This window comes from Balaenoptera borealis (assembly GCF_965194805.1).
Source record: "Balaenoptera borealis genome assembly, chromosome: 8".
Taxonomy (NCBI): Eukaryota; Metazoa; Chordata; class Mammalia; order Artiodactyla; family Balaenopteridae; genus Balaenoptera; species Balaenoptera borealis.
The window spans coordinates 109,575,158-109,600,429 of record NC_138865.1 but is presented as its reverse complement, the minus strand read 5'-3'; the positions used below and the strand labels follow the sequence as shown (position 1 = coordinate 109,600,429).

At 52.9% G+C, this 25,272-nt stretch overlaps 1 protein-coding gene across 6 annotated transcripts in view; it reads right to left on the bottom strand.

The window, feature by feature from the left end:
• The window catches only part of DAB2IP (DAB2 interacting protein), a 194,198-nt gene that overhangs the window by 144,211 nt on the left and 24,715 nt on the right, over positions 1-25,272 (bottom strand). The window contains exons 1-2 of one of the 6 annotated variants that reach the window (XM_082402226.1): positions 24,556-24,809; positions 24,368-24,395 (exon numbers count right to left, since the gene is read on the bottom strand). The exons of 4 other annotated variants lie outside the window; for them this stretch is intronic. In XM_082402226.1, coding sequence (XP_082258352.1) covers positions 24,368-24,389 — 22 coding nt within the window. In that variant the 5' untranslated portion in view covers positions 24,390-24,395; positions 24,556-24,809. Of the gene's footprint in view, positions 1-24,367; positions 24,396-24,555; positions 24,810-25,272 lie in introns of those variants that run through there. One more of the 6 variants, XM_082402228.1, reaches the window with a different exon arrangement.

Sequence of the window (25,272 nt, the reverse complement as noted above, 5' to 3'; positions counted from 1 at the left end):
CCCCACCCCACCCCCATGCAAGGCCCAGCACACAGCTGGGTACACGTTGCAGGCTGGTCCAGTGCAGACTAGTCCCCTTGGCAACAGGACACCTTGACCAGTGAGTGGGGGGGAGGCCAGAGCAGCCTGGGTACCCAGCCTGTGAGTCCTTCACCTTTTTCGGTGCCGTGGACTCCTATGGCCTCTAGTAAAGCCTAAGACCCCCTTCTCAGAAAAATGTTTTTAAATGCATAAAATAAAATACCAAGGATAACAAAGGAAACCAATTACATGGAAATATGATTATCAAAATATTATTAAAAATTATAGCAGTATGTGTGCTTCTTTATTAATGCCTTAAATAACAAGATACCGTTCTAAGAGCTACTATAATTTTGAAGTAGGAGGAACAAAAGCATTATTTCAAGATACCCACAAAACTATACTATGACATGATAGTTTCTGTGATTTCTATGATTTCTACAAAATCACAGAACAGTTAATGCCACTGTGGTTTATCACCTACATTTGTAATGAAAGAATTACAATTTGGAATTGTAATTAGAGGTTAGCAAAAAAGGTGGGATTTTATTTTTCCTGTCCAAGTTCACGGACACTCCAGATTCCACCCAGAGACTCCTGGGGTCCCTGGTTAAGAACCCATGGCTTAGAGGCAGGGGCTGAAGGGAAAAGAGCAAGGTTTGTCCTGGAGTCCAGATTCTGGCTGTGCACTGTCCTGAGTCCCTGACCTTTTCAGAGCTCTGTCTCCACCCACCTGCGTGGTCAGATCACGGAGGAACCAAGCCCTGTGCTCACGGTCTGCCTGTTCTGGCTTATCCTGAAGCCCCTCAGTGGGGTAGGCTTGGCAGAGCTCCTGGAGAATGACCTCTTGGAGCCACTGTGCCCCAGACAGCCTAGCCCAGGGCCTCAGGGCCCGTGGCCGCCTCCCAGGGAACTTGTTTTATGTCCCCAAAGAGCAGGGCTGACAGGCGATAAATCGCCAAGGAAGGCTGGAGTGGGCTCAGACTGTCTGCCTGGCGCCCGCCCAGCCACACTGCTGTACCCACCACCAACCTCCGTAGAGATGAAAGCACCATTAATTACCCAGGAAGAAAGGGCGCCATGACAACGCGCCCAATGGCTGCTCGGAGATCATCTCTGGCCACATTTTCTGAGTGTAGCGCTGTCAATCCTCCCCTCCCTCTGTCACCTCCTCTCCTCCTGGGATCCCCCAGGGCCATCTTTCAGCCTGGGTCCTGCCCTCAAAGACTCCTGACCTACCCACCAAAGACTCATGAATGGATTGCTTTTTGCAGACAGGGCCCCCAAACAGTGCTCCCCAAGGTGGTGTGGGACCTGAGAAGGCAAGGGGGTCAACTCTGTCACCTCTGACGCCTTCACCGGCACGAGTCCATCACCGAGTCCTAGGGACTCCACTCGGGAAGTCTCTGGCCTCACCCAGAACTCGCTGCCAGCTCTAGTCATCATCCCACGCCCAGGTGATTGATTCACCTGCGTGCTACCCCATACCAGTTACCCTGTGCAGGTCTGTGCCAACCGCTGTCCAGGCAAGAGCTCAGATGACCCTACTGCCAGCCCTGTGAGCGAGGCACTATTATCCCGTTTTACAGGCAAGGTAACTAAGGCTCAGAGAGGTTAAGTGATGGCACAATGAGTCACAGCTGGAAACGGACAGAGCCAGAGTTTGAGCTCTAGTCTGTCTGGCTCCAAATACCCCTTTATCAGCTCTCCAGCCTCCAAGTGGTCCCCCCATTCTCTCTAAAGAGTCTCTCTTAAGGAGGTTTGCCAGGCCCCTCCACACACCCTTCCCTCCCTTTCCTGCCTCTGCCCAGGGGCTCCCTCAGAGATCAGACACTCGTCTCCCTGCCCTGCTGGCCCCATACCACCTCCTCCAGGAAGCCTCCCCTGATTGCAGAGTCAAGTCTTTCAGTCCTCCCAGCCCTTAGCAGAAGCCACCAGAAATTACCACTAGTATCACCTGTGGGTAGGGGCTAAATGAGTCTTTTCCCTCATCACTTCCACCACCATACTCTCAGCCAGACCCAGACACACCACAGGGGCTCTTCCAAGAGGAGAGATGAGGAAAGTCATGCTGGCAGATGAATGAGTGAGCTCCTGGCTCGATGCTTCTGCCAACCTCCCACCAGAGGCAGGTCTGTTCATCCGCAGGCAGGGGGTGGCTGCCCCAGGATCACCGGAATGGGGGCCCACCTGACCAGTCAACCAGGATGGCTAAGGGGAGTAGGAATTGGCATCGCAGCAACTCCCTGAGCAGAGGGGAGCCCTGGGCCAAAGGAACAAAGTCAGCAGATGCCCTGGACCCACACATTGTTCAAGAAGAACCCAGAGAAGGGCCAGACCCAAGTTCAAGGCCAAGGAAGAACCATGACTTCTGCTCTGAGCTCACGGCGGGAAAAACAGCAGTGCCATTCCCAGTAACAACCACTTTCTCTAGACAGAAGCGACACTGGCACCTGAGCCTGATGCGGTCCACAACGGATGCTCCCTGAAACACCCCAGGGGGCTTCAGACACCTGCAGAGGGGGCCTAAATCAACCATCTCACCCTGGACTGCAGAATGTTCTATGCAGCACATAGAAATAGTGAGGTAGAGGTCCATGTCCTAACTAGGAAAACCTTTCCAAAATATCTTAGTGAAAAAAGCAATTTGCAGAATGATAGATGATTTTTTTAAAATTGTTGAACAGAATCATAGATTTCTTCCATGGATACATATGTATAAATGAGAGCTCAAAAGAGCACTGAGAAAAACGCACTCCAAAGGCCCCCACTTCGGGCTGGGTCCTGCCCCACAAAGCCCACCCAAACTCTACCGGGCCCTAGCCCAGCCCCACTCCTCATGCAGGAGAAGCTCGTGACCACATCACTTCTCACCCATGATAGGCAGGAGTATAAATGACCCCAACCTTTGCGGAGGGCACCTTGGCAAAGTGTATCAAAAATTAAAATCCATGGGGCATCCCTGGTGGCGCAGTGGTTGAGAATCTGCCTGCCAATGCAGGGGACACGGGTTCGAACCCTGGTTTGGGAAGATCCCACATGCCGCGGAGCAACTAGACCCGTGAGCCACAACTACTGAGCCTGCGCGTCTGAAGCCTGTGCTCTGCAACAAGAGAGACCGCGATAGTGAGAGGCCCGCACACCGCGATGAGGAGTGGTCCCCACTTGCCGCAACTAGAGGAAGCCCTCGCACAGAAACGAAGACCCAACACAGCCAAAAATAAATAAATAAATTAATAATAATAAAAAAAATTTAAAATCCATAAAATGTCCATTTTAAATTCATGTAATCTTTCTCCATCCTATCCCTCAGATAAACTCTCACAAGAACAGATGTACAAGGATGTTTCCGTACCCCTGTTTGCAGCAGGAAAAAAAAATCCCTGAAAACCACATCCATGTCCATCGTTGGGGGGCCTGGCTGAATCAATTATGGTCCCCTCCGGAAGATGGAATTCTGTGCCGCCCTCCTGCAGCGGGAAGCAGAGATGCATGTGCAGACATGGGGTGCTGCAGGGTGAAGGCGCAGGATACGTGGGACAACCCCCTGGATGCACACATCCACGGAAGCACGGAAACAGGTTCCTGCATAGTCTTCCAAAAATAAACAGTGGTTACTCTGGGGAGCGTGCTTGTGTGTGTGTGTGTGTGTGTGTGTGTGTGTGTGTGTGTGTGTGTGTTGAGTGGGGGGCAAGCAAGGGGAGAGGTTTAGTTTTCACTTTATACCCTTCTGGAATTATTTTATTTTAAATCATGGAATAGGCTGTTCTTATATATTAAAAAACAGATCCTGGTGCGGGATGTTGATAGTGGAGGAGGTTGTGTGTGGGGGGAGCAGAGAATACGGAACTCTCTCTACTTCCCGCTCAATTTTGCTGTGAACCTCAAACTGCTCTAAAAAATAAAGTCAATTTTAAAAGGAGAATTAGAGATTAAAAGCCTTTAGACATTTGAAAACACACAGAACTTTGTCCTCCCAAGTCAGGTCTGCTCCAAGTTGAATCTCCCTGCGCCTTCATCACTCTCCGGCAAGTCCTAAGCTCCAGCCTGGCTCCCACGTGGGGAGGGGCTGGAAGGTGGACCCGCCCAATTAAAGCTCAAACTGGGGAGGCCTGTTGAGGTCCCTCCTCTGAACTTCGGCTCACACTACTCCCTCTGCCTAGAACGCCTCTGTGCTTTCACTGTGCAGGTTCAAATAACATCTTCCTTGAAAGCCCATTCCAGGCACCTTCACCCCCTGAGATGCAGACTTTCTGAGGATGTCTGTGCCCCCAATATCTCCTTGCAGCCTCCAGGGCTGGCCAGTGCCTGGCACGGCGCTCATTAAGCACGTGCCCCACTGGACACATTTCTAAAAGCCCCAACCGCTGTCTGGACATCTCTCCGGGGCCACTCGTTTTGCCTTGAATTATGACTCTGCCTTCCCTTAGCAGCAGGGAGCTCCCCAAAGGGGATCCCAGGCCCACACTCGCGATACCTGCCCAGCCCTGTAGCTCATCCAGCTCAGGCATCTCGAGGGCTAATGCCAGTGGGAGCCAGGAAGGGAAGAGAATGAGGGAAGCAGGACAGCCAGACTCAAAGGAGTACTCATGGGACTTCCCTGGTGGCGCAGTGGTTAATCCGCCTGCCAGTGCAGGGGACACGGGGTCGAGCCCTGGTCCTGAAAGATCCCACATGCCGCGGAGCAACTAAGCCCATGGGCCACAGCTACTGAGCCTGCGCTCTAGAACCTGTGTGCCACAACTACTGAGCCCATGTGCTGTAACTACTGAGCCCGCGTGCCTAGAGCCCATGCTCCACAACAAGAGAAGCCACCACAATGAGAAGCCCGCGCATCGCAATGAGTAGCCCCCACTCGCCACAACTAGAGAAAGCCCGCACGCAGCAACAAAGACCCAACACAGCCAAAAATTAATTAGTTAATTAATTAATTAATTAATTTTAAAAAAGGAGTACTCACGCCCCAGCCCACAGCGAGGCTACTGGAAAGCGGGTCCACAATGGCCAGATGATCTGATTCAAGAGTAGCTACCAGATTTTAATTTTTGAAAACCTCCTGACTATTATATGTAAGCAACTCGTGCACATTTTAAAACAAACACCATACAGGTCATATCAAATAGGGCTGCATATGCCAGATTCGGGCCAGTCTGCCTGTCTCCAGTGGCCTCAGGGAGCAACAGCTCAGAATTCAGAGCAGTCGCAATGAAAAAAGAAGAAAGAAAAGCAAAAAAAAAGAAAAAAACCCTCCTTGATCCTGCCATCCTGTCAGCCCAAACAGCCCCAGAGCCCACACCCAAACCTCAGCACCAAGGGGGCTCAGAGACCAGCCATTCTGGAGGCAGCCCAGTTGGCTCTGTAGCCACCAGCTGTGTGGCCCGGAGCAAATGACTTCACCTCTCTGAGCGTCTGCTTCCTCCTCTGCAAAACAGGGGGGAAAATATAACAGTACCTGTCTCCCAGGGTGTTGTATGGCTACTGAGCTGTCCAGGGACCTGGGAAAGGGCCATAGCCTGTAAGGGTTCATCCTTATCGTCACCAGCAGGGACAGTTAAGCCTAGAGGAGGTGAGGGACACAGCCACATCACAGAGGGGCTGGGTGGCAAAGCCGGGGCCCCTTCTCCCTCGGCCCCCAACCATGCCCTTGATGGGGCAGGAAATGATAAGCCTCAGAGCTGCCCAGGAAGGCCTGTTACAGAGGCATGCTCTTCTCCAAACCCACTAGGTCCCCAAATAACAGAAATTAACATTCATGGAGCACTTAATACATGGCTGGCACCATGTGAAATCCTTCAGGTGAGTTCCTATCATTTCACTTTCTCAGCAATCCCGGAAGGTAGTTATTATCATTTCCCCATTTTACAGATGAGTAAACCGGGGCTCAGACAAGTGACCTGACTTGTCCAAGGTCACCTAGTAAGCGGTACAGCCTGGACTTGGCTGTAGACAGTCTATTCCAGCGCTCTCAGCAGCCACCCCAGCCTGCTCCTAAGGTGCCTTCCTTCTCTTTTCCTCAAACCCCGTGATTCCTACAGTGTGCCAGGTGCTGACGAGTCCTGGGGCCGCCAGGAACAGGACTCCCGCTCCAGGCAGCCTGGCTAGGGCCGGGGCACAGGGGCAGAGAGTCATGCACTCGGCTTGGAAGAGCTGCTTCAGGGAGGATGGGGCTCTGAGGTAAGCAGGGGGCTGGCTGCACCAGGAGGGAACCCCCAAGCTTCGAGGCTGGAGGTTGGGGCTACAGTCCAGACAAAACCAGCCAACCTGGCTTGGCCCCAGGCAGGTGAGAGAACGGCCAACGGTTTCTCTCTTGAGAGAATATGCAAATGTGGAAGGAATAGAAAGAGCCGAACAGTGTGGAGGTGAAGAAAACTCCGAGCCTTAAGGCTGAAAACCTACCCTTGGGGTCCTCCAGCCCCCAAGAAGAGGGGGCCTCTTGCCCTGGGTGAAGCTCCACTGGCCTGACACCACCCCCCTCGAGGTCATATTTGGAGGTGGTCACTCAGGCCTAGGGTGACTTATGGGCCAACATGTGTTCCCCTAAAATTCACATGTTGAAGCCCCGACCCCCAGTACCTCAGAATGTAACTGTGTTTGGAAATAAAGTCTTTAAAGAGGTGATTAAGTTAAAACGAGGCCATCGAGGTGGGGCCTATAGTCTAATCTGACTGGTGTCCTTATAAGAAGAAATTGGACACGCAAAAGGACACCAGGGGCCCACGTGTACAGAGGACAACCAGGTGAAGAGGCAGGAAGAGGGTAGCGACCTGCAAGCCAAGGAGAACAGGCCTCAAAGGAAACTATCCCTGCCGACACCTTGATCTTGGACTTCTAGCCTCCAGAACCATGAGCAAGTAAATTTCTACTGTTTAAGCCACCCCGTCTGTGGTATTTTTTATGGCAGCCCTAGTGGGGTCCAGCCATGCTGTTGGAACAAGGCCCCTGGCCTGGCCATCTGGAGCTGACCTTGGGCATGTCAGGTCAATCTCCTCTGCAAAGACGGGGCGAGAGGAGCTGGCCACAAGCTTAACAGGGACGGCGTGAGGCTCAGGTGAGGCCGATAGCAGCCGGGTGGGGAGTGGCAGCCCACCTGCCCGGCAGCCCCAGTGCCCGCCCCCAGGCATCCACACATTGTCCTCAGGAATGCATGTGCCCTGGACTCCTTCTAAAGACTGAACATTAAAAAGCATCTGGCCCTCGAAAATCAGTCCTCCAGGAATGGGCACTTGGGCAGGGGCAGGGTGTCAGTTCATCCTGGCTTCCCTGCAACTATAGTGGTTTTAAAACTGAAAGTCCCAGGGAAATCCCTCCCCCGCGGCCAGTCCTGGGCATATCGAGACGGCTGGTCACCCTAGCCAAGGGTCTGCCTCTCTTGAGGCCTCCATTTACCCATTCATACGTTCATCTGACAAATATTTACTGAGGACCTACTATGTACCAGAAACCGCCAAATGCTAATGGTGAAAAGCCAGACAGAGAGCCTGTCCTCCTGGGCTTTCTGTCCTGTGAAACAAACAAAAACAAGCATTAAAAAAACTATAAATATACACACACACACACGCAGACATATACACACATGTAAGTTAAGACTGTGATGCGTGCTAGAGAGGAAAAAACAAGTATTGAGGCAGAGACTAACAGATCACGGGAAGGGTCACCCTCGATGAGACACGTGGTCCTGGAGGAAGGTCATTTCAGGTGAGAGCTGAAGTGGGACATTCCAAGGAGGAGAGGGGACCAGAGGTGGACAAAACCGAAGGAAAGACCAGCGAGGCTGAAGAGTGGTGAGGACGGGGAAGGGGAGGTGAGCCGGGACAGGCCAGCCAGACCTCAGGGCCAAGGGCAGGTTACATGTGGCTCCCAGAGCAGTGGGAGGTGAGAGCAACTTGAACCAATCTACCTTAAATTTAAAAAAACCACACGCACTCTGGTGACTAAGTAAAGAACAGACTGTAGGAGAGCAAACAAAGGAGTGAGTCCGGTTAGAAGGATCCTGCAGTCACCCAGAAGAGAGGACGGCAGCCTGGATCTGGATGAAACTGGGGAACCGGGACTATGGAGAGATTCATGGTTCTTCCCCATTACCCATCTGATCTTCCTCTTTAGTTCAGCGGCCACTGTCTTCGTCCCAAGAAGACCCCTGGGAATCAAAGTCAGTCAAAGCCCGGGGGCCTTGGCAATGGGACTTACCCCGCGCCCCTTCCCCACACACACACACCCCACGGTACCTGTCACTTTCTCAGTCAACCCTGTCCCAGTCTGGCTGGGAATCAATCTCGTCCAAGGGGCCAAGTGACTGTGAGTTTTCCTCCCGCCTGGGGGTGGGGCTGGGGCCTGGTGGTACTTTTAAGCTATTAACAATTGACATCTGTTAATTATTAGTTTGTCCACCTCTGTTTCGCTTTCAACCACACCACTGATCAATCCACCGGCAGCCCCGGCCCTGAGAAGTGGAAATATTACCTCCCAACAGAGAGGTGGGGGAGCAGAGCCCCCTCGCACTCTGGGGAGGGAGTGACTCCATCAGACCTGGGTTTAGAAAGGTCCCCTGGAGGTGGGGTGCAGGGGGAAGCAGGAGGCGGTGGCTGGGGCATCGCCTAGTGGACAGTGGGGGCAGCGATGGAGGTAGGAACCAGTGGACAAGGGAACTACTGGTCTTTCACGAAGGAGGAAGGAGGGAAAAGAGGGGAGGCACCAGGCAGGGCTTCCCCGGCCCGGGGGGCCTGGCCAGCGCAGCCTTCACCTGAAAGCAGGAAGTCGGGGCTGGGGGAGGGGTGGTTAGGGGTGGGAGGAAGTGGTTTTAGTGGAAGGAACAGGACTTCCATGTTGGACCCGTTGATGTGCCTTCAGAGCATCTGGTAAAAATCACTTCTCCATCTGGAACTCTGGAGGGAGGATTAGAGTGAGAGACTTAACGTCGGGATTGGAAGTAGTCCAGGTTCGGGGGTAGTTGACACCCTGAGCGTGATTGGGGTTCCCAGGTGAGAGGAGGGTACGCGGGGTAGGACCCTCCGAGGGTCAGAAGGCATCTACATGCAAAGGGCCAGGAGGTGCAGTGTCTGGGAAGGCAAGAGTTGGGCAGCTGGAGGCTGGTACCCACCGTGGGAAGGCTGGCTGAGGCCCCGAGCAGTAATGATATTATAATCACCAAAGATCCCATGTATCGGGACTTCCCTGGCAGTCCAGTGGTTAAGACGGGTTCGATTCCTGGTCGGGGAACTAAGACCCCACATGCCATATGGCGCGGCAAAGAGAAAAAAAAAAAAAAAGATCCCATGTAGAGTTTCCTTCACGTGCCAGGTCTTGAACTAGGGACGTGATCATCTATCTCAATGACACCTGCATAAATCCTTTGGGGGTTGGTACTGTTATCCCATTTTACAGACGGGAAAGTCAGCAAAGAGTTGTATAGTCACCCAGCTGGTCTTGAACCCAGTCGGACTCCAGATCCCACACATACTTTTAACCACTGTATGGGGTTGGGGGGAGGGTCAGCATTTGCTGACTGGTCAGTGGCGGATACTGTCATTGGGGAAGGGGTTCCTAGGGGCCAGAAGGTGACCAGGTAGGGGCAGACAACTGTTCTTCCAGCTGGGAAGAGTGGGAGGGTGGCTCCAGCAACTTCCTCTAGCAGCTGGCCCTGGCGGCCACAGTAGGAGCCGCCCATCTGAGCGGAAGGACCTGGAAGGCTGCAGCGGGGGGGCCAGAGGCGGGAAGGACCTTTAGTTCTTGTTCTGCCTTTAGGATCCAAACTTAGAAAACAATGACCGCTAAAAACAATTTGATGACTAAAATTTTTGACTGTTGCTAAGTTTAGCGCCCAGGGTGGGGTAGGCACAGTGACGTACAACGTGCAAATCTTGACTTCCACCACCAGCCCGATGTCATATCCGGGTCCCCTGTTTAACTCCTCTATCTCCACACTTCCAAAAAATAACTTGCAACCCAAATAGGGCTTAGAGATCAATGAGATCCACATTCAGTATCCCATTAGTACCTAGCACCTAAGCTAGTAAGGGCAATGTTTAACCCAAAGAAATCAACCACTAATGGTGGAATTTCAGGCACCAGAGGTGGTTTACAGGAGCTCCTAAAATCATACCAGTTCTCAATCTGGTAAACAGTGATAAACACTAGGCACTCAAACTAAAACAGTGCCTGGCAGATGGTAGGCACTCAATAAATATGTGCCCCTGCAGGCAGGAGCGGTGCAGCTCACTGATGTCACAGTCAAAGGACAAGAAGGCCTTCCTGGAGCCTCAGAGTGCCAGGAACCACAGCCTCCAACAATCACCCCTCATCATGTCCTATCTCATTATAATTTATCTGTCGGTTCCGTAGGATAGTATTATGTATGGCCAGAAAGGGCTTCAAAGCACATGTATTTGGTCTTTTAAAGTTTGGAGGAGTCTTTCGACATTATTTAGTTTCAACCCAATTGTTTTCAAACCTTAAAAGCACCTATAACACCAAAACCCAGACCCAATGAGGGATGGCACCCAGGTCCTCAGAGCACACGCAGACCCTGCCTCTCCCAGCAAGGCGCAGACCCCTTTCACTAATCAACTATGCCGCTCTTTCCTGCTGAGCCAAGCTGTGGCTTCAGATCCTTCTCAGGGCCCAGGGTCTGCTTGGTTTTGTTCTAGGATATGATGTGCCTCCAATGTAAATTCCTTCTTTGGAGGAAAAAAAGAAGTGTCTACAAAAATCCATTGAATTTACCAGCCATTCATGACATGTGCATCGTGTTTCTGGGCTTTCTGTTGTTTTTGCCTGTGCTTGCTCCCTCTTCTTCTGGGGCCAGTGCCCCAATTTTCCCTGGGGACCCCCTTCCTCCACTCCCACTGCAATGGAGAAACAGAGCTTAGAACTGGGTGGAGTGAGAGGAGAGAAACAGATATCACACCCTAACTCATTCAGTACGGTCCATTGCGCTCCCTTGGGTTCTGTAGATATGTGAGCCCATAACATCCCTCTAAATTTGGCCAGTTTGATGGGATCTTTGCCTCTTATGCCTGAAAGAGCCCTGTCTGATCACCCTCCCCCACCCCTACCGAGCTGGGCACTGAGGGGTGATCCCAGGATGACAAAGGGTCCCTGTCCTTCAGGAGTTTCCCAGTCTAACGGATGGTTACATAGACTCAAGGAACCAGTCACAGAACCAACTCCAACTAAGATGGTGATGGAACAAGAGAAACCACTCTCCCCTCAAAGGGCTCATCCCCTCCTGCGCTGGGCTGATGCTGAGCCTTGCAACCCCCCACTACAGCCCCCAGGGGTCCCGGACCTGGCGTCAGGAGACTGGGAGTGCGGTGGGAACTTGGACAGATCACCCTGGGCCTCGACTTCCTCATCTGTAAAATGGGGAGGAAAATGCCATGTGACCCCCAGGCAGGGAGTTGCAGTGTCCAGGCCTCACGGAGGGAGGGGTGAGGGTAGTGGTTATGACAAAGGACAGGCCACCTCTGGGGCTGGACCCTCCTTCTCCCTGGGTGAGGGAGGGGTGGGGGAGTGGAGAGATTCCACTGAAGCCCCTGTACCATGCTGCCCCCCCCCATATAAGCTCCAGGTGAGAAACCTGAGGAACCTTATGGTCCAGGCTTTCCCTTCCACGTCTAGAGCACTCACTCATTTGAAATTGGGCCTTTTCTGGGCATTTGCTGGGGGCCATTTCTGGGAGGAAATGCCCACACTTGCCTTTTTATCCACTGAGCAAATAAACCTCCCAGTCCCACGCTGAGATCCTCCCTTCATGCCCTTCTCAGCATCCCTGCTAAGCAGGCACCCTGACCTGCCCTCCCCTCCCAGGGGACAGCAGTGCCCCGGGCAGTGGGTCGAGAGCCAGCACCTCAGGCTGCCCAGAGGAAAGGGCAGGCCGATTCACAGCAGCTGCTCTCCTTCAAGGCTCTCCTAGGAGTCGCCACTGTCTCCCTGGCCCTCCGGGAGGCCAGATGACAACAGCCAGGGTCAGGGTCAGGCTGGGGCCAATGGCCAGGACTAAACGTCCAAGGTGAGGGATGACCGAACCCATCAGACCTGACACTTGCCTTTCAGCTCTTCTTTTTCCTACAGTAAACCTGCCCCAGTTCCACAGTCAAGTGAGCTCCCGTGCAACCCATGTACTTTCAGTATGAGAGGGGACCAATTCAAAGGTAAGAACCGTATCATCTACCATACCACCCTCACCACCACCAGCAGCGCCGCTGGCCGCCCACACACCCTTGAAAACGCCTTTGTGGGCATCCCCCTGCCTCCGCACCTGCACCCTCTTCTAAAACAATATTCAGCAGCTCTGAATCACCAAAATCAATTACTCCAAGAAGGAATTTAGGCAGACAGACACTAGAATAAAGACAGCAGATAATTCCCACTGTCAGGTAACTGCTCCCCTGAGAACTTCCCATAATAAAAGAGGAATCAGAAAGAGAGCACATTTTCCCCAGAAAGGAAGGGGAGACTGTGCATTGATAAACAGAAGGCTCTTCTCTTCTCTGCTGCCTCTTCTCCCCTCCCTCCGCTGTGCCCCCGCGGGACCAGAGCACAGTGGAGTCACGGAATCCACGGGGATCGCTATGGGAGGCAGGTGGGGCCGAGTTCCGGGGTCCCAGGCGCTGGGGACAGTGCTGGGTTCCCAGAGGACATTTGACTCTCGTGTCCTTCCTTGGGCAGGGATGTGGCCTGCGCCAGGGCTCCTGTTACACGCAGGCTCAGGGATGCATGATTTGGCAGTTAACCTCTCTCTGTTTCATGTGTCCATCTCATTCCCTCAACAAGGCCAAATGCTCTTTGAGAGCAGGTCACAGCCAGCCCTTCCTTGCCACCTGGCCCTGAACACCCACATAAAGGACCTGCACTTGATCCAGGAGGTGATGGAGATGCACACAGGTTTACCTGGGGCCAGTTACTTGGTTTCCTTGACTGTCAAATGGGGAGATACCATCAAACTACTATATAGATGTCTACAACACCACATCCCCCAAGAAGGTCACAAAGCTTTGTCAATAGTTATTCCAGGAAGAAAGTGTCCTAAGGTCAGAGGTTTGGAGAGTTCTGGGGCAAACAAAGTTCGACAGCTTTCTGTATTGCAGAACTTCTCAGAGCCTTTAAAATTGCCACTGTGGGCTGGTACTGTACAAACGGGCATCAAGTATGCAGCCTTTTCCAAAACTCCTTTTTTACAAAGTATCTTCCAGACTGCCATTCCATGGAACATACCTGGGCCAACAATAGTTGCAGACGAAAGGCATAACAAGGATGTAATAAGGCATTTAAGGGGGACTGGCTGCGGGGGAGGCTCTAGGAACATTTCACGGAGGGCACAGTGCTTGAGATAAGTTCTGAAGGAACAAGGAAGGGCAAAGACAGGGACATTCCAAATAGAGGGGACTGGCCAGCAGGAGCCCAGAGGTGGGAGAAGCCTGGGCATGCTGTTCTGGTTGTTATCTGGACAGAATGAGGTAAAACAAATGGGGAGGGTCTTGGAGTAAAGAACACAGTAAGGATTTTTTTAAGATCCTTAAATAAAAACAATGGCTTACTTGTATGAGTACTTACCATGTGCTAGCATTATGTGTAGAACAATTCTTACAATTCCTATGAAGCAGGATCTATTATACCCCTCACTTCAGAGCCAAGGACGAGTTAAATGACTATGTCAATTTATGCAGTTACTGATTTATACAATTTATACAGTTACAGGGCAAGGACTGGGAGCCCTCAGGACATCAATATCAGAACCCATGCCCTTGGGAATTCCCTGGAGGTCCAGTGGTTAAGACTTGGCGCTTTCCCTGCTGGGGCCCAGGTTCAATCCCTGGTGAGGGAACTAAGATCCTGCAAGCCACGAGGTGCGGCCAAAAGAAGAAAAAGAACCCATGCCCTTAACCACTGCACTTCCCCGCCCCAGAGCCACGAGGGGCAGGGCAGAACCCAACGCCACCAACACCAGCAAGGTGTGAAGAGTCAGTGATTCCTCGCCATGTGACACCTTCTCCCTAAGCCTTGGTTTTGATTTACACTCCATCGGCCAGCCCTCCCCAAATACGTACACAGGTTGTTAGTTCCGAATATTTAAAAAAGAAGTCTTATCAACCATCCTTCCAGGAACGGGCAAAACAGTATGCTGGCACCCAAAGAAACAGCGGCCAAACCATCAACATCCTCAACAAGATGTATGTTTCCCAAGCACGTGGCTGCAGCTTGATTTATGGGGCCCATTAAGCTATTCTAAGAGGGAGCAGAACTCTCAAGGCGGGAAGGCGTTGTCATCAAATATTTCAATAATCATCTCAATCACAGAAAAGAAGTCACCGGCGGTTTCCTGCGCTTGCAAAGGAAAGGAAGTGAAATTGTTTGCCTTCATTCAATCAGGTAATTAGACAATGCAAAGAGAAATTCCAGCAAGGATATAAATACTTAAAATCCCTGCGCTAGTTGGTGTGGAGAATGTCAACAACAGGAATTCTGTGGAGGGGAGGGGAGGGTGAAGAGGTGCGTCCCAAGCCGAAAACAACAGCAGGCGGGCAGCAGTTTTTAATGACAGGCGCTTCCCCTGAGCCAGCTCTGTGATAAGCACTTTACCTGCATTACCTCACCGACGCCTCAAAACAACTCGGTGACGTGAGGGTCACTATTATCCTCGTATGACACATGGGAAAACTGAGGCACGGGCAGTGAAATGACTTGCCTGAGGGCACACAATGGAAGTGACAAACTGAGCTCTGATTTCAAACCCAAATCTTCATCCATATCCTTCCTCTCCCTTTTTAAAGGCATGCCCGAGATAAAGGGGCTCTAGGGATGTACAGGTCTAAAGGGGGAAACTGAGGCAGGATTGGACATCGCCCCCCCGCTCCCCAAGTGTCCTGACTGCCAGGCCTGGGGCCTCCCAGCTGACCGGGCTGCAGGCCTGCCACAGAGACCCAGGCAAGCTTGGGAGAAGTGATTTTGCAATCCTGTTTGCAGAAACCAGGGCAGCCGCCTCCAGCGCCACTTCCTCCAGGAAGCCCCCCCTGATATGTCACCCTCCCCACACCAACCTGTGGCCTCTCCAAGACTGGGCATGCTTTCTCCCTAGGAGTGGACCCCGGAGGTTCTCAGGATGGAGGGGGGAGCCAAACCTCACATTGGTTTGAATCTCTCCACCCACCCCCTTCACCCAGCAGGGCTGCTTCAACATACACTCACCTCAGCAACTTAACCGGCAAAAACAAGCTCTAGTGTAATGTGAACGCTATGCAAGAGATAAACTTCCAGCATCTTAAAGAAATCTCTTTCTCTATCATACCCTTTCTCTATTCATCCCTGTAGCTCACTGAAAAACCCACATTCAAAAACCTTTTTGTTTGGTGGATTTGAGTCACCCTGTATCTTTACAAGAAAAAATAAATAAGTAATTCATATAGTCTCTTTATATCAGACTTTTCCATACCCAAAACTGCCTTCCCAGAGGCAGTAAGTTCTGGAAAGGGCATTGGCCAGAGTATCCCAAGACCAATGTACAGTTGACTGAGAAGGCCCTCAGTAATAATAATGGAAATAGTGATAAGTAAGAACAAAATCACTAGCATTTGTTAAGTGTTTACAAGGCACAGACATTGTACTGTGTTCTCTAGCTCCATGTCTAGTTTTAGCCTAACAACAACCCTAGGAGATAAGGAGTATTATTATTCCCAATTTACAGATGAGAATACTGGGGATCAGATAAGTGAGGTAACTTTGTCCAAGGCCACACAGCTGGTAGGTGGAGCAGACAGGACTCCAACCCAGGTCTGTTTAATGGACCCCAGACTAGTCCCTACCCTTAGCCTCTCCAAAATACCAGGTCCCTCTGGGGTGGGAACAAGCTGCTTGGCTCTTTCCCCACCTCCCACCCCAAGCCCAGGATTCAGCAGCCAACAACAGACCCCTGTTCCAAATCTGAATCAACACAGTATTGGTCACTCCGCTCAAAGGGAAATGATCCCAGCCTTAAAGGCACCTTCCGGGGGAGGATAGGAAAGGAATTAACACCAAAAAAGCCAACAGTTACAGGGGATGGAAAGAGACAGGGCCAGGAATGGCTTAATGCGACCTTTCCTCCTGGAGCTTGGATACAGCCGTACCTGCTCTCCTCTGTTCCCCATCTCTGACTGCTCGTGGCCAATGCTGGACGGGGAATATGGGGGATGATGTCAATCTAGGATTCCTCATTCACCCCTTTCCTGCTCCTTACCTGCTTGATCACACCTAATTTCTTAGTATTTATGCTTTCACAATCCCACAGGAATTAGCCCAGCAGCTGGAGGGCAGAGAAGCACAGTGACTGACACCTCGAGCTGTGGAGTGGGGAGATTTTCATTTGAACTCTACCTCTGCCCTGTCCAAGCTGGGTGACCTGAAGCTGGGTGACCTCCGCTCTGGGCCTCAGCTTCCTCATCTGCAAAATGGAGACGATAACAGGACCTCACGGCTCTGTTGTGAGAATCAAAGGGGCTGATCCTTGGAAAGTCTTGAGCCCAGATACTGGCTCATGGGAAGTACTCAGAAAGTGTGAGCTGCCAGGAATGATTTTTACAGCCCAGGGAGGTCCTGCCCCTTGCAAAGAGCCAGGATGAGACAGAACAAACACTAACACCAGGTTCAAGCTCTCTCGACACAGAGCCACTCTCCTGGAATCTGTGAGATGGCACAGTCCAGGAGCTTGTCATGGCCCAGCAGCTTCCAGGTCCGCAGTTCACAGGCCAAGTACAAAGTCCCAACCCACAGGTTTGTTTTTCTTACACACACACGCACACAAAATCGACAAGTGGCTCAGAGTGCAAGTTCCCAAACCTTGGCATCCTCCCCCATCCCGAGGTGAGTAGTGATCTCATCCCTGTGACTAAGCCAACGCCAAGAGCCCTCGCCGGGAACCCGCAGGCTTGGTGCTGCTGGCTCCCAGCCCCAGGAGGAGCCGAGGCTGCAGAACCAGGGTTCACACAGAGCTGGGAATTCCTGCGCTTAGAGCTCAGAAGCAGAGTGACTCTGAAAAGCACAATAGTGTTGCAGCCAAAGACCAGGACGGGGCTGGAGATCGGGTTTGAGTCCCAGCAAACCCAGGCCTCTGTCTGCCCAACTCTAAAATGGGTGGATGACAGATTTTCAATGGTCTGAGAGATCTGGTTACCTCCCATTCTGCCCACCAGGGTCTCCCCCTATCTGGGGAAAGAGCAAAGAGCTAATAAAGGTATGGGTTAGAGGACAAAGGGCACTAAAATGTGTGTAAGGAGAGCCTGGTGGTGTGGGAGCTTGCCAGGGGCAAGGAGGCACTAGTGCAGCCTGTAAAAGTTTCAATGAATCAGGCCAGGAGAGAAGAGCCTTCCCCTCAACTTCAGCCACCGCCTCCTCCCTCTCCTTTAATTCCTCCAACCACGGCAAGGACAGATAGACAACCAGGAGAACCTAGATTAGAAACAGGAAGAAGCAGAGAAACCCAGATATAGACTTTGCTCCAGAACCCAGAGGCAGCAGAAAATGAGACTCTCCCTCCTCTACAGTACCAGGTTCCAGAAGGAGATGTGGGGAGGGACAGGGTGACTTCCGAGGATTTAAATAAAAATCTGCTCTACCGGGACTTCCTTGGCGGTTCAGTGGTTAAGACTCTACGCTTCCATTGCAGGGGGTACGGATTTCATCCCTGGTCTGGGGAACTAAGATCCCAGATGCCGCGTGGCACAGCCAAAAAAAGAAAAAAAAAATCCCTCCCGCCCCCCGCACAAAAAATCTGCTCTACCAAACACCATAAAAAGACACCCATAGCAAAGCCAGGGGAGCACACCATCACACTGCACTTCTGATAAAGCAGTAACTGCTGTGCTCTGGAATCCTCAATGGCTCCCCTTTGCCCACAGTATCATGTTCACGCGCCTTATTATGACATTCAAGGGGTCCGACTTGGGGTCTCGACGGAACTTTTCTGCTTCACTCGCATCACTACCCCCACCTCCCCACACACCCCTGCTCCAGCACTTACAGCCTCCCACTGCTCCCCAACCCCTGGGGCCTTGATCCAGCCTGAGCCTTCCTTGCTGCTTTGCTTAGTAATCTACCCCTATTGTTTCAACCAACCCCCTTCCCTCCTGTAGCCTGTGGACTTCAGACTTTAATTGGGCTCCTCGCATGGGGGCCAGGGAACAGACCTAGGTTCTGCCACCAAATACTGGGTACAGCCTCAAGCAGAAATTGGGCGCACGCCTCCCCATGCTCCTTTATAAAGTGGGCAGCCCGACCTCTACCCACGTCAGCGGCTGCCAAGCCACTCGAGTGAGATAATGGAGCCGAAGGGCCCTGAGCAGCTTCAAGTCTGACACGGACCTGAGGGATTAGGATACCTATTTTTAACTCCCCACATCCTGGCCGAAAAGCAAATCCCTCACACACCCTGCAGATCCCTATCAGGGGGCCGGCGGAGCCTTTTGGGAATTCTCTCCTCGTGGAAGCAGCACCAGCTTTGATGGATGGGAAAGGCTCTGAGATCCCGGCTCCATCCAGAGCCAGCTTCCATTATGTCTGGCTGGGTCCTCACTGCTCCTGTCAGACAGCCATTTCCTGGTGGACTCAGTTGTCACATATTCTCCAGCCGGTGACAGTCAGACAGGGTCACCAAAGATGCCGAGAAGGACCATTCACTCATTTACTTATTCATTTACCCCCATGCTCCCTCCCCTCCCCCTCTGAGGAGGTGCGACCTAGGGTGGCCCAGAGGAGTCAACCCTGAGGCACCTGTGCTAAGATGTTCAGTCCAGGGGCAGAGGGTGGAGACAGGTAAACTGAGAAAACAAAAGTGAGCAGGACATTCAGTAACAAGGGCATCATGGGAGGCGACGGGACTTCAAGGGCCCCTGCCAGCCTCTAATCGGGCAAGGGACTTGGCAGCATCTGAACCTAAAGCCAGACTATCATCAATCTCACTTCTCTCCCTCCAGCACCCTCAGCATCCCTTGAACCTTACTCCAAGATGGGTCTTTAATAGCCACCGTGACCTACAAGGAGATGGGAGCTCCCTCCTTGGGGACAGAGAGCTCCTCCCTGGTCACCTGGCCCAGCTGTGTGGGTGTTGACTAAAGCCTGTTCTCCTTGGTCCCACCTCGCCCACCTGCCACTGCCTAAGTTCACTCTCAGCAAATGATACTAGCAGGGAAAATGACCCCAACACAAGAGCCTCATTCTGAATGGGGAGCCGTCATGATGGAGAATCTCCTTCTAGTTCAACAACCCTCGCTGAATGCAGCGACAGACAGTTTCCCTGGAGATTCTGACTGCAAAGAACTGTGCATCCCTAGAAAAGTCAAGGGAATCCCTGGGTGCCTCTGGGGCCATGTCTCTGGGCCCCCAACACAATCCGCATAACCTTGCAGACCCTTTGTAAATACTTTACAAACTTTCTTCTGAATTCTAGAGAATCAGATGAATCTTGGCTATGCTCCTTTGAGACCTGAAGTTCAGCCTGCAGGCAGGGGAGCTGACAAGGTACCCTTTTCAGACCTGGTTCCAGGCCTCTCTGTCTTTGATGCCACATAGCCAGAATAGACTTTCTTAAATAGCAAGAACGAGCCAAAGGAGGCAGAAAGTTTTTCCAAAAACCAAAGGCATCCCTCTGTGCATCCCTTGGCTGGAGCTAGCTTAACCCAGAGCCCAGACAGACAGGACCCCCACCTGTTTGCGTGGGGAAGCGGGGTGCAGGCAAAAAGCTCTGAGCCAGGAGCATAAAAACCAAGCCCGATTACAAGCTAGTCCAACTCTACAAGGCTTTATGAGCATTTACTAGACCAAGGAAGGCCCTCGCCAGGCCCCACCTACTCCGTGGGCACCGAGATGAGAGATAAAGCCGGGCCTTGCCCTCAAGAAGTTCAGAACCCATCTCGGGAGACGGACAAGCTGATGACAAAGTGTGAAGCAAGGGAGTTGATAAGAGCTACAAACCAGAACCGCACAGGGGGATGCCTCCCCCTTATTGATGAGACCGAGCAGAAGTGACATTTGTGCCAGTCCCGGAGGGGCAGTTAGAATTTGGGCAATGAAGCAGTGGTTGAGAGAGAAGAACATACAGGAGTCACAGGTGGAGCTTGAAGAACAGAGAGAGAAGAGGCAGGGAGGGAAGTGGGAGAAGGCATGGGGCCCTGATGGCCAGGCCAGAGAGCATGCGTTTGATCCCGTGGGAGGGTGACAGAGAGCCACCCCCAGGGAGGGAAAAAGAGGCATGATGGAGGGGGAGCTGAGGGCAGGTGGCTGGCAGAGGCTGCGGTTGACAAGGGCCTGCTTTAGGAAGCCAGGCTGCTGGGAGCCCGCCCTGGGCACGGAGAACAGGCCACTGGAAGCCCCTCAGTCCTGACATAGACTCCAGTTGGGAGGGGCTGGACTCAAGGAAGGCTGGGGACGTCCCACGGAGAGACATGCAGTGGCTCAGGAGGTAGATTAGAGACTATGACCTTCTCTTGGTCTCTCGGCCAGGGTTGTCCTGGGCTGACAGAGGGGCTCTGCGGGGGCCCCAGCTCGCCCTCAGCTCCCATCCACATCCCCAGTCATTCCCACCATCACCCCCCTGCAGTGTTCAGAGTAAGCCACCTCACCCTGCCCCGGGCACCCTCCTGCTGCCCCCCCGCACCCCAGCTCCCAAGTGCCCTGGACACTGAGCCCACAAAAGCCCTTCCGACTGGTTTCATAACCAGCCCCAGTGCAGCACTCTGCCCTCCAACCCCACCCAACAACTCACCCATGCCCCGAGCCCATCATGGAACCCCACGCCCTGCCCCCGGAAATGCAAAAAACAAAAAAGGTAACCTGTGTATGTCAAGGTTGGAAGGAATCTCAGAGATCTAACCAAACACCCCCCACCCTTTATAGACAAGGAAACTGAAGTTTTAAGGGACGACCAGCCCCGCCCAGGATCACACAGCCCAGTGGTGGCCCAGTCAGAACCCAGGTCTTCCAGCATCCGGGCGAGGACTCTGGCACCAAAGCCACCACCACGTGGGGCGGAAAACAATGAGGTGTGGGAGGCAGCGCGAAAAAGACCTGTGCTTATTGCCAAGGGGCCTGGGTTCAAGTTCCAACTTTACCATCTCCCCCATGCACCCAGACAGTAGAGCTTTGGACGGACGTGTCACTGCAGCTTCCTGGACTCCAATGACCTCTTCCATAGAATGGGTGTTTACTAATTCGGTGCTTTCAGGAGATCAAACAGGATAAAGGTGAAACAAGTGCTCTGTGTACACCAGGGCTAGGAGGTGGGAACTGGGACCCAGCCGAGGCCCGTGCAGGCGATTCCTTTACCCCACACCCCTGCCGGCACCAGCCCTACCCAGCCAGCCGCAGGTCAGCTGTTTCTCTAGAGCTGCCCACGGACCAGCAGAGCAGCCCTCCAGGGAAAGGATGCACTTCCAAAGGATTTAAAACACCAATGCACACACGGCAGACCTACCCCACTCCCCTCCCCCAGAAGCTGGAGCACAGCACTTCCTGTCTGGGAGATCAGAGGCCATCACGGGCCGTGGAGGAGGAAGAGGTGTGTGGAGGGGAGTCCTGCCCATCTGTCCAGGGTCCCCACCATCCATGCTAAGAAATCTGAGCACCAGAGCTTCATCCAAGGTGCACCAGTCCTTCTAGAAAGCAGAGGCCAGATGTCTGGAGAGATGGTGGGGAGGGGTGACGAGTAGGGCCTCCTAGGCCCTACTGTGGCAGGAGAGGCCTCACCAGGGCACTCTGTCCTCCTAGGGCCTGCCCCATAATGTGTGACATCCACCCAGGAGACTTCCACAGCCCATCACAGACAGCAGTCACCCCGTATACTGGGGGTATAACATCTTGTCCCAGGAAGGGAAAGTAACCAGCTCAAAAGAGTGAAGCCAAGGGTTTCCCTGGTGGCGCAGTGGTTAAGAATCCGCCTGCCAATGCAAGGGACACGGGTTCGATTCCTGGTCCGGGAAGATCCCACATGCCGCGAAGCAACTAAGCCTGTGTGCCACAACTACTGAGCCTGCGCTCTAGAGCCCGCGAGCCACAACTACTGAGCCCGTGTGCTACAACTACTGAAGCCTGTGCGCTCTAGGGCCCGTGCTCTGCAACAAGAGAAGCCACCGCAATGAGAAGCCCACGCACCGCAACGAAGTGTAGCTCCCGCTCGCCACAACTAGAGAAAGTCCACGCGCAGCAACAAAGACCCAAAGCAGCCAATAAATAAACAAATAAATAAACAAACAAATAAGTAAAAAAAAAAAGAGTGAAGCCAAGACTTGAATTCAGATCTCCTGGAACCCACATGCCACATTCTTTCCCTAAGCATACCTTGGGGCTGTGGTTCTCAAACTGTGGTGTGCATGAGAATGGTCTGGGGAGTTTTAAAAAGTGCAGATTCCTAAGTCTGGAGTAGAGGTGAAAGATCTGCATTTTAATAGGGGCCCCAGGTGATTGTGAGAAAAGTAACTGCCAGCAAACACCACAGACTGAGACATACACACACAAACACACACACATACACAGTGTGTGGGCACAGTGGACACGCATGCCAGCACAGGACGGAAGTAACGATAAAGGCAGATGCTAGCTTTGGGATGCAGCCTAGCTCCTTATGTGTTGTATGACCTTGGGTAGGTCTCTTAACCTCTCTAAACCTGTTTCTTCATATGTAAAATGAGGATAAGAAAAGATTCCACCTCATGGGGCTGTCTTAAGGCTGCACAGAAATAGTATGTGTAAAAGCTCTCAGTACAGGACCTGGCATATAATAAACACTCAATAAATGGTGCTGTGATCATTGCCAGACTCAGTTCAGTGTGTTGAACGCCTCAGGGAAGGAACAGAATGCCAGGCATCAGGGGACCACAGTGAATAATTGAGCCAATAAGAGATGCCTGAAGGGTTGTACTAGAACCAGTGGGTAGAAGTAACAGGGACACAGATTTCTACTCCAAACAGGAAGAATTTTTTAACAGACTGGAGTTGCCCAATCATGAAACCAGCTGCCTAGTGGGCTGCCACTCAAGGATCCCAGCAAAAAAGATTAGATGCTCTCCAGGTGGAGATGCAGCTTCGGGGAAGGAAGAATAGGGATGGGGTGGCTAGATGATTTTGAAGGTGACTTTGGCCAGGTTCTACAGGTCAGCCCCTCTCCCTATCATGCTGGTTAATTAGTGCACCTGCACTTCCCTGATATTTACAACCGTAACCTCCAGGCATCCAAATGGGATGGGAAGAGATCAGTGGTAGACAGAAGGCCTTATATCTTCCGAATAATTCATGACAAGGAGGGGGATGGATGGGGTTGTCTTAAATCTGAGGCTTACAAACCCAGTGAAATCATAGGCCTTGGAGAGTATATGCATCTGTCTACTTTTCTGAAAAGGGCTGGTCCACACCAACTTTTGAGAGGAGAGGAAACTGAGTCACAAAGGGTCTGGGTCCCTCAGGCAGCAAGAAGGCCCAAGCTCCAGGATGCAGACTGGCAGTCCAAGGCTGTTGTCCTATGAGCCAGATGCCTTCCATGCCTAACCTCACAAAAGCCTCACCACATCCCCCTGCGGTGGGAACTTTGAGCTCAGAGAGGTTAGGAAACCTGCCCAAGGACACACAGCTAATGAACAGCAGGGCTGGGGTTTTCCGGGCTCCAAAGCCTGTGTTTGGTATGTTTTTAACTCTCAGGTGTACCGTCTTAGGTCAAGAAAACAGAAAGGCATTTGGCTTTGACATTGAGGGGAAATAAAGATGATCATTAAAAAGGATGATCCTCATAGGTGACAAGCTACCTGCCTATCCACCCTCAATCAAAATTAATTTCCCCCCTAAGTAGCAAAAGAGGGCAGGAGAGGAGAGGCGCAGTTTCCATATGACTCAAGCCAGACAGCTCAAAAGAATAGACCGTTCAGAAACAAGAAAAGCCCACGGTGTTCCTACCAGGCTGGCGATTGGAACCTAGATGGCTTTGGTCCCTGTTCCCACTCTGCTTGCTCAAGATGTTTTCTGGAGGGTAGGGTTCCAGGCAGCCCAGGAAACAGAAAAGAGATCTCACTTCAATGACCCCGCCCCGCTGAAAATTGAGGAGTGGCTACTGGTTGAACAAAACAACACCCAAAACTTGGGTGCCCCGGGGTGCCTGGCTCCCGGCAGAGAGGAGTGGCTGCCCAAACATCAACCCCCAGGAGCAGATGAGGAAGGTCCGAGGTTTTGGGAGACAACTTGGAATTGTTAGGGTTGGGAAGCTGCAGAAAGCCCCCAGCCAACCCCCGCCGGCTGCGAGCCCCAGCTGGGGCTGCCTTCCTTGTAACACCGCGCGGTTCTCTCCCAAGGACCCAGCTGTCTAGAGCGGCGCCCAGGAAAGTTTAAAGGGTCAACTCACCACGCAAAGATCCTCGCGGCATAGGGGGCTGTAGGGTAGAAGAGGGGTAGGTAAAGCAAAGTCGCAGCCCACTCCTCAGTCAGGCACCACTATACCACCCATCAGGGTCCCCAGATCCCCTCGAACCCCGGATCCCTCTAGGACCCCCGGGGCCCCCTCATACCGACTCAGGGGGGCCTAGCTCTTACCTCTACTCGCCAGCCTGGCCGCTGGGCTCTGCCATCCCAAAGGCACCGGAGCCCGAGCAGCACAGGGCCAGAGTCACGAGGTGGCGAGGTCGCGGGGCGCAGGAAAGTTTCAGTAGCGCCAGCCAGGCGCAGCGGAGCGGAGCCGGCCAGGCAGGCGGCGGACCCCGCCAGGGAGGCGGCGGACCCCGCAGTAGCGCGCTCTGGCCGGCTCCGCGCCTCCGCCTGCGCCGCGGTGCTTGGGCTCCCGGGCTCCCCCGGCCACTCTGCCAGCCCAGCCCCGCCAATCGCAGGCCCCGGCACCCGCAGCTCCGCCCGCTGGGCCCGGACAGAGAGGAGGCGGGGAGGAGAGGGGAGGGAGCGCACCTGTTTGGCCAGTCGACCCCACTACTACCACCCGCCCCGAACGGACTGGGCAGCGCTGATCCCCTCGGCTCGCGGCACAGGCTCCCGGTCCCCACTTTTGTCCCGGATCTAGGCCGGGCCACACTCCCCCTCCGATCCCACACCAGCACGCACCCCAGATCTGGGCCGGGCCACACGCCCACTCCCCTTCCCCGGCTCAGCTAGCTTGCTGAGCCCCTCTGTGTGGCCGGACTGCGCTCTTTTCCCGGGATTTCAAAGGTAAAATCCCAGCTTTAGCCCAGGGACTATGCAGATACCAGACTGAGGAGTGGGCTGCGACTCTGCCTTGCTCACCCCTCCTCCACTCCACACTCT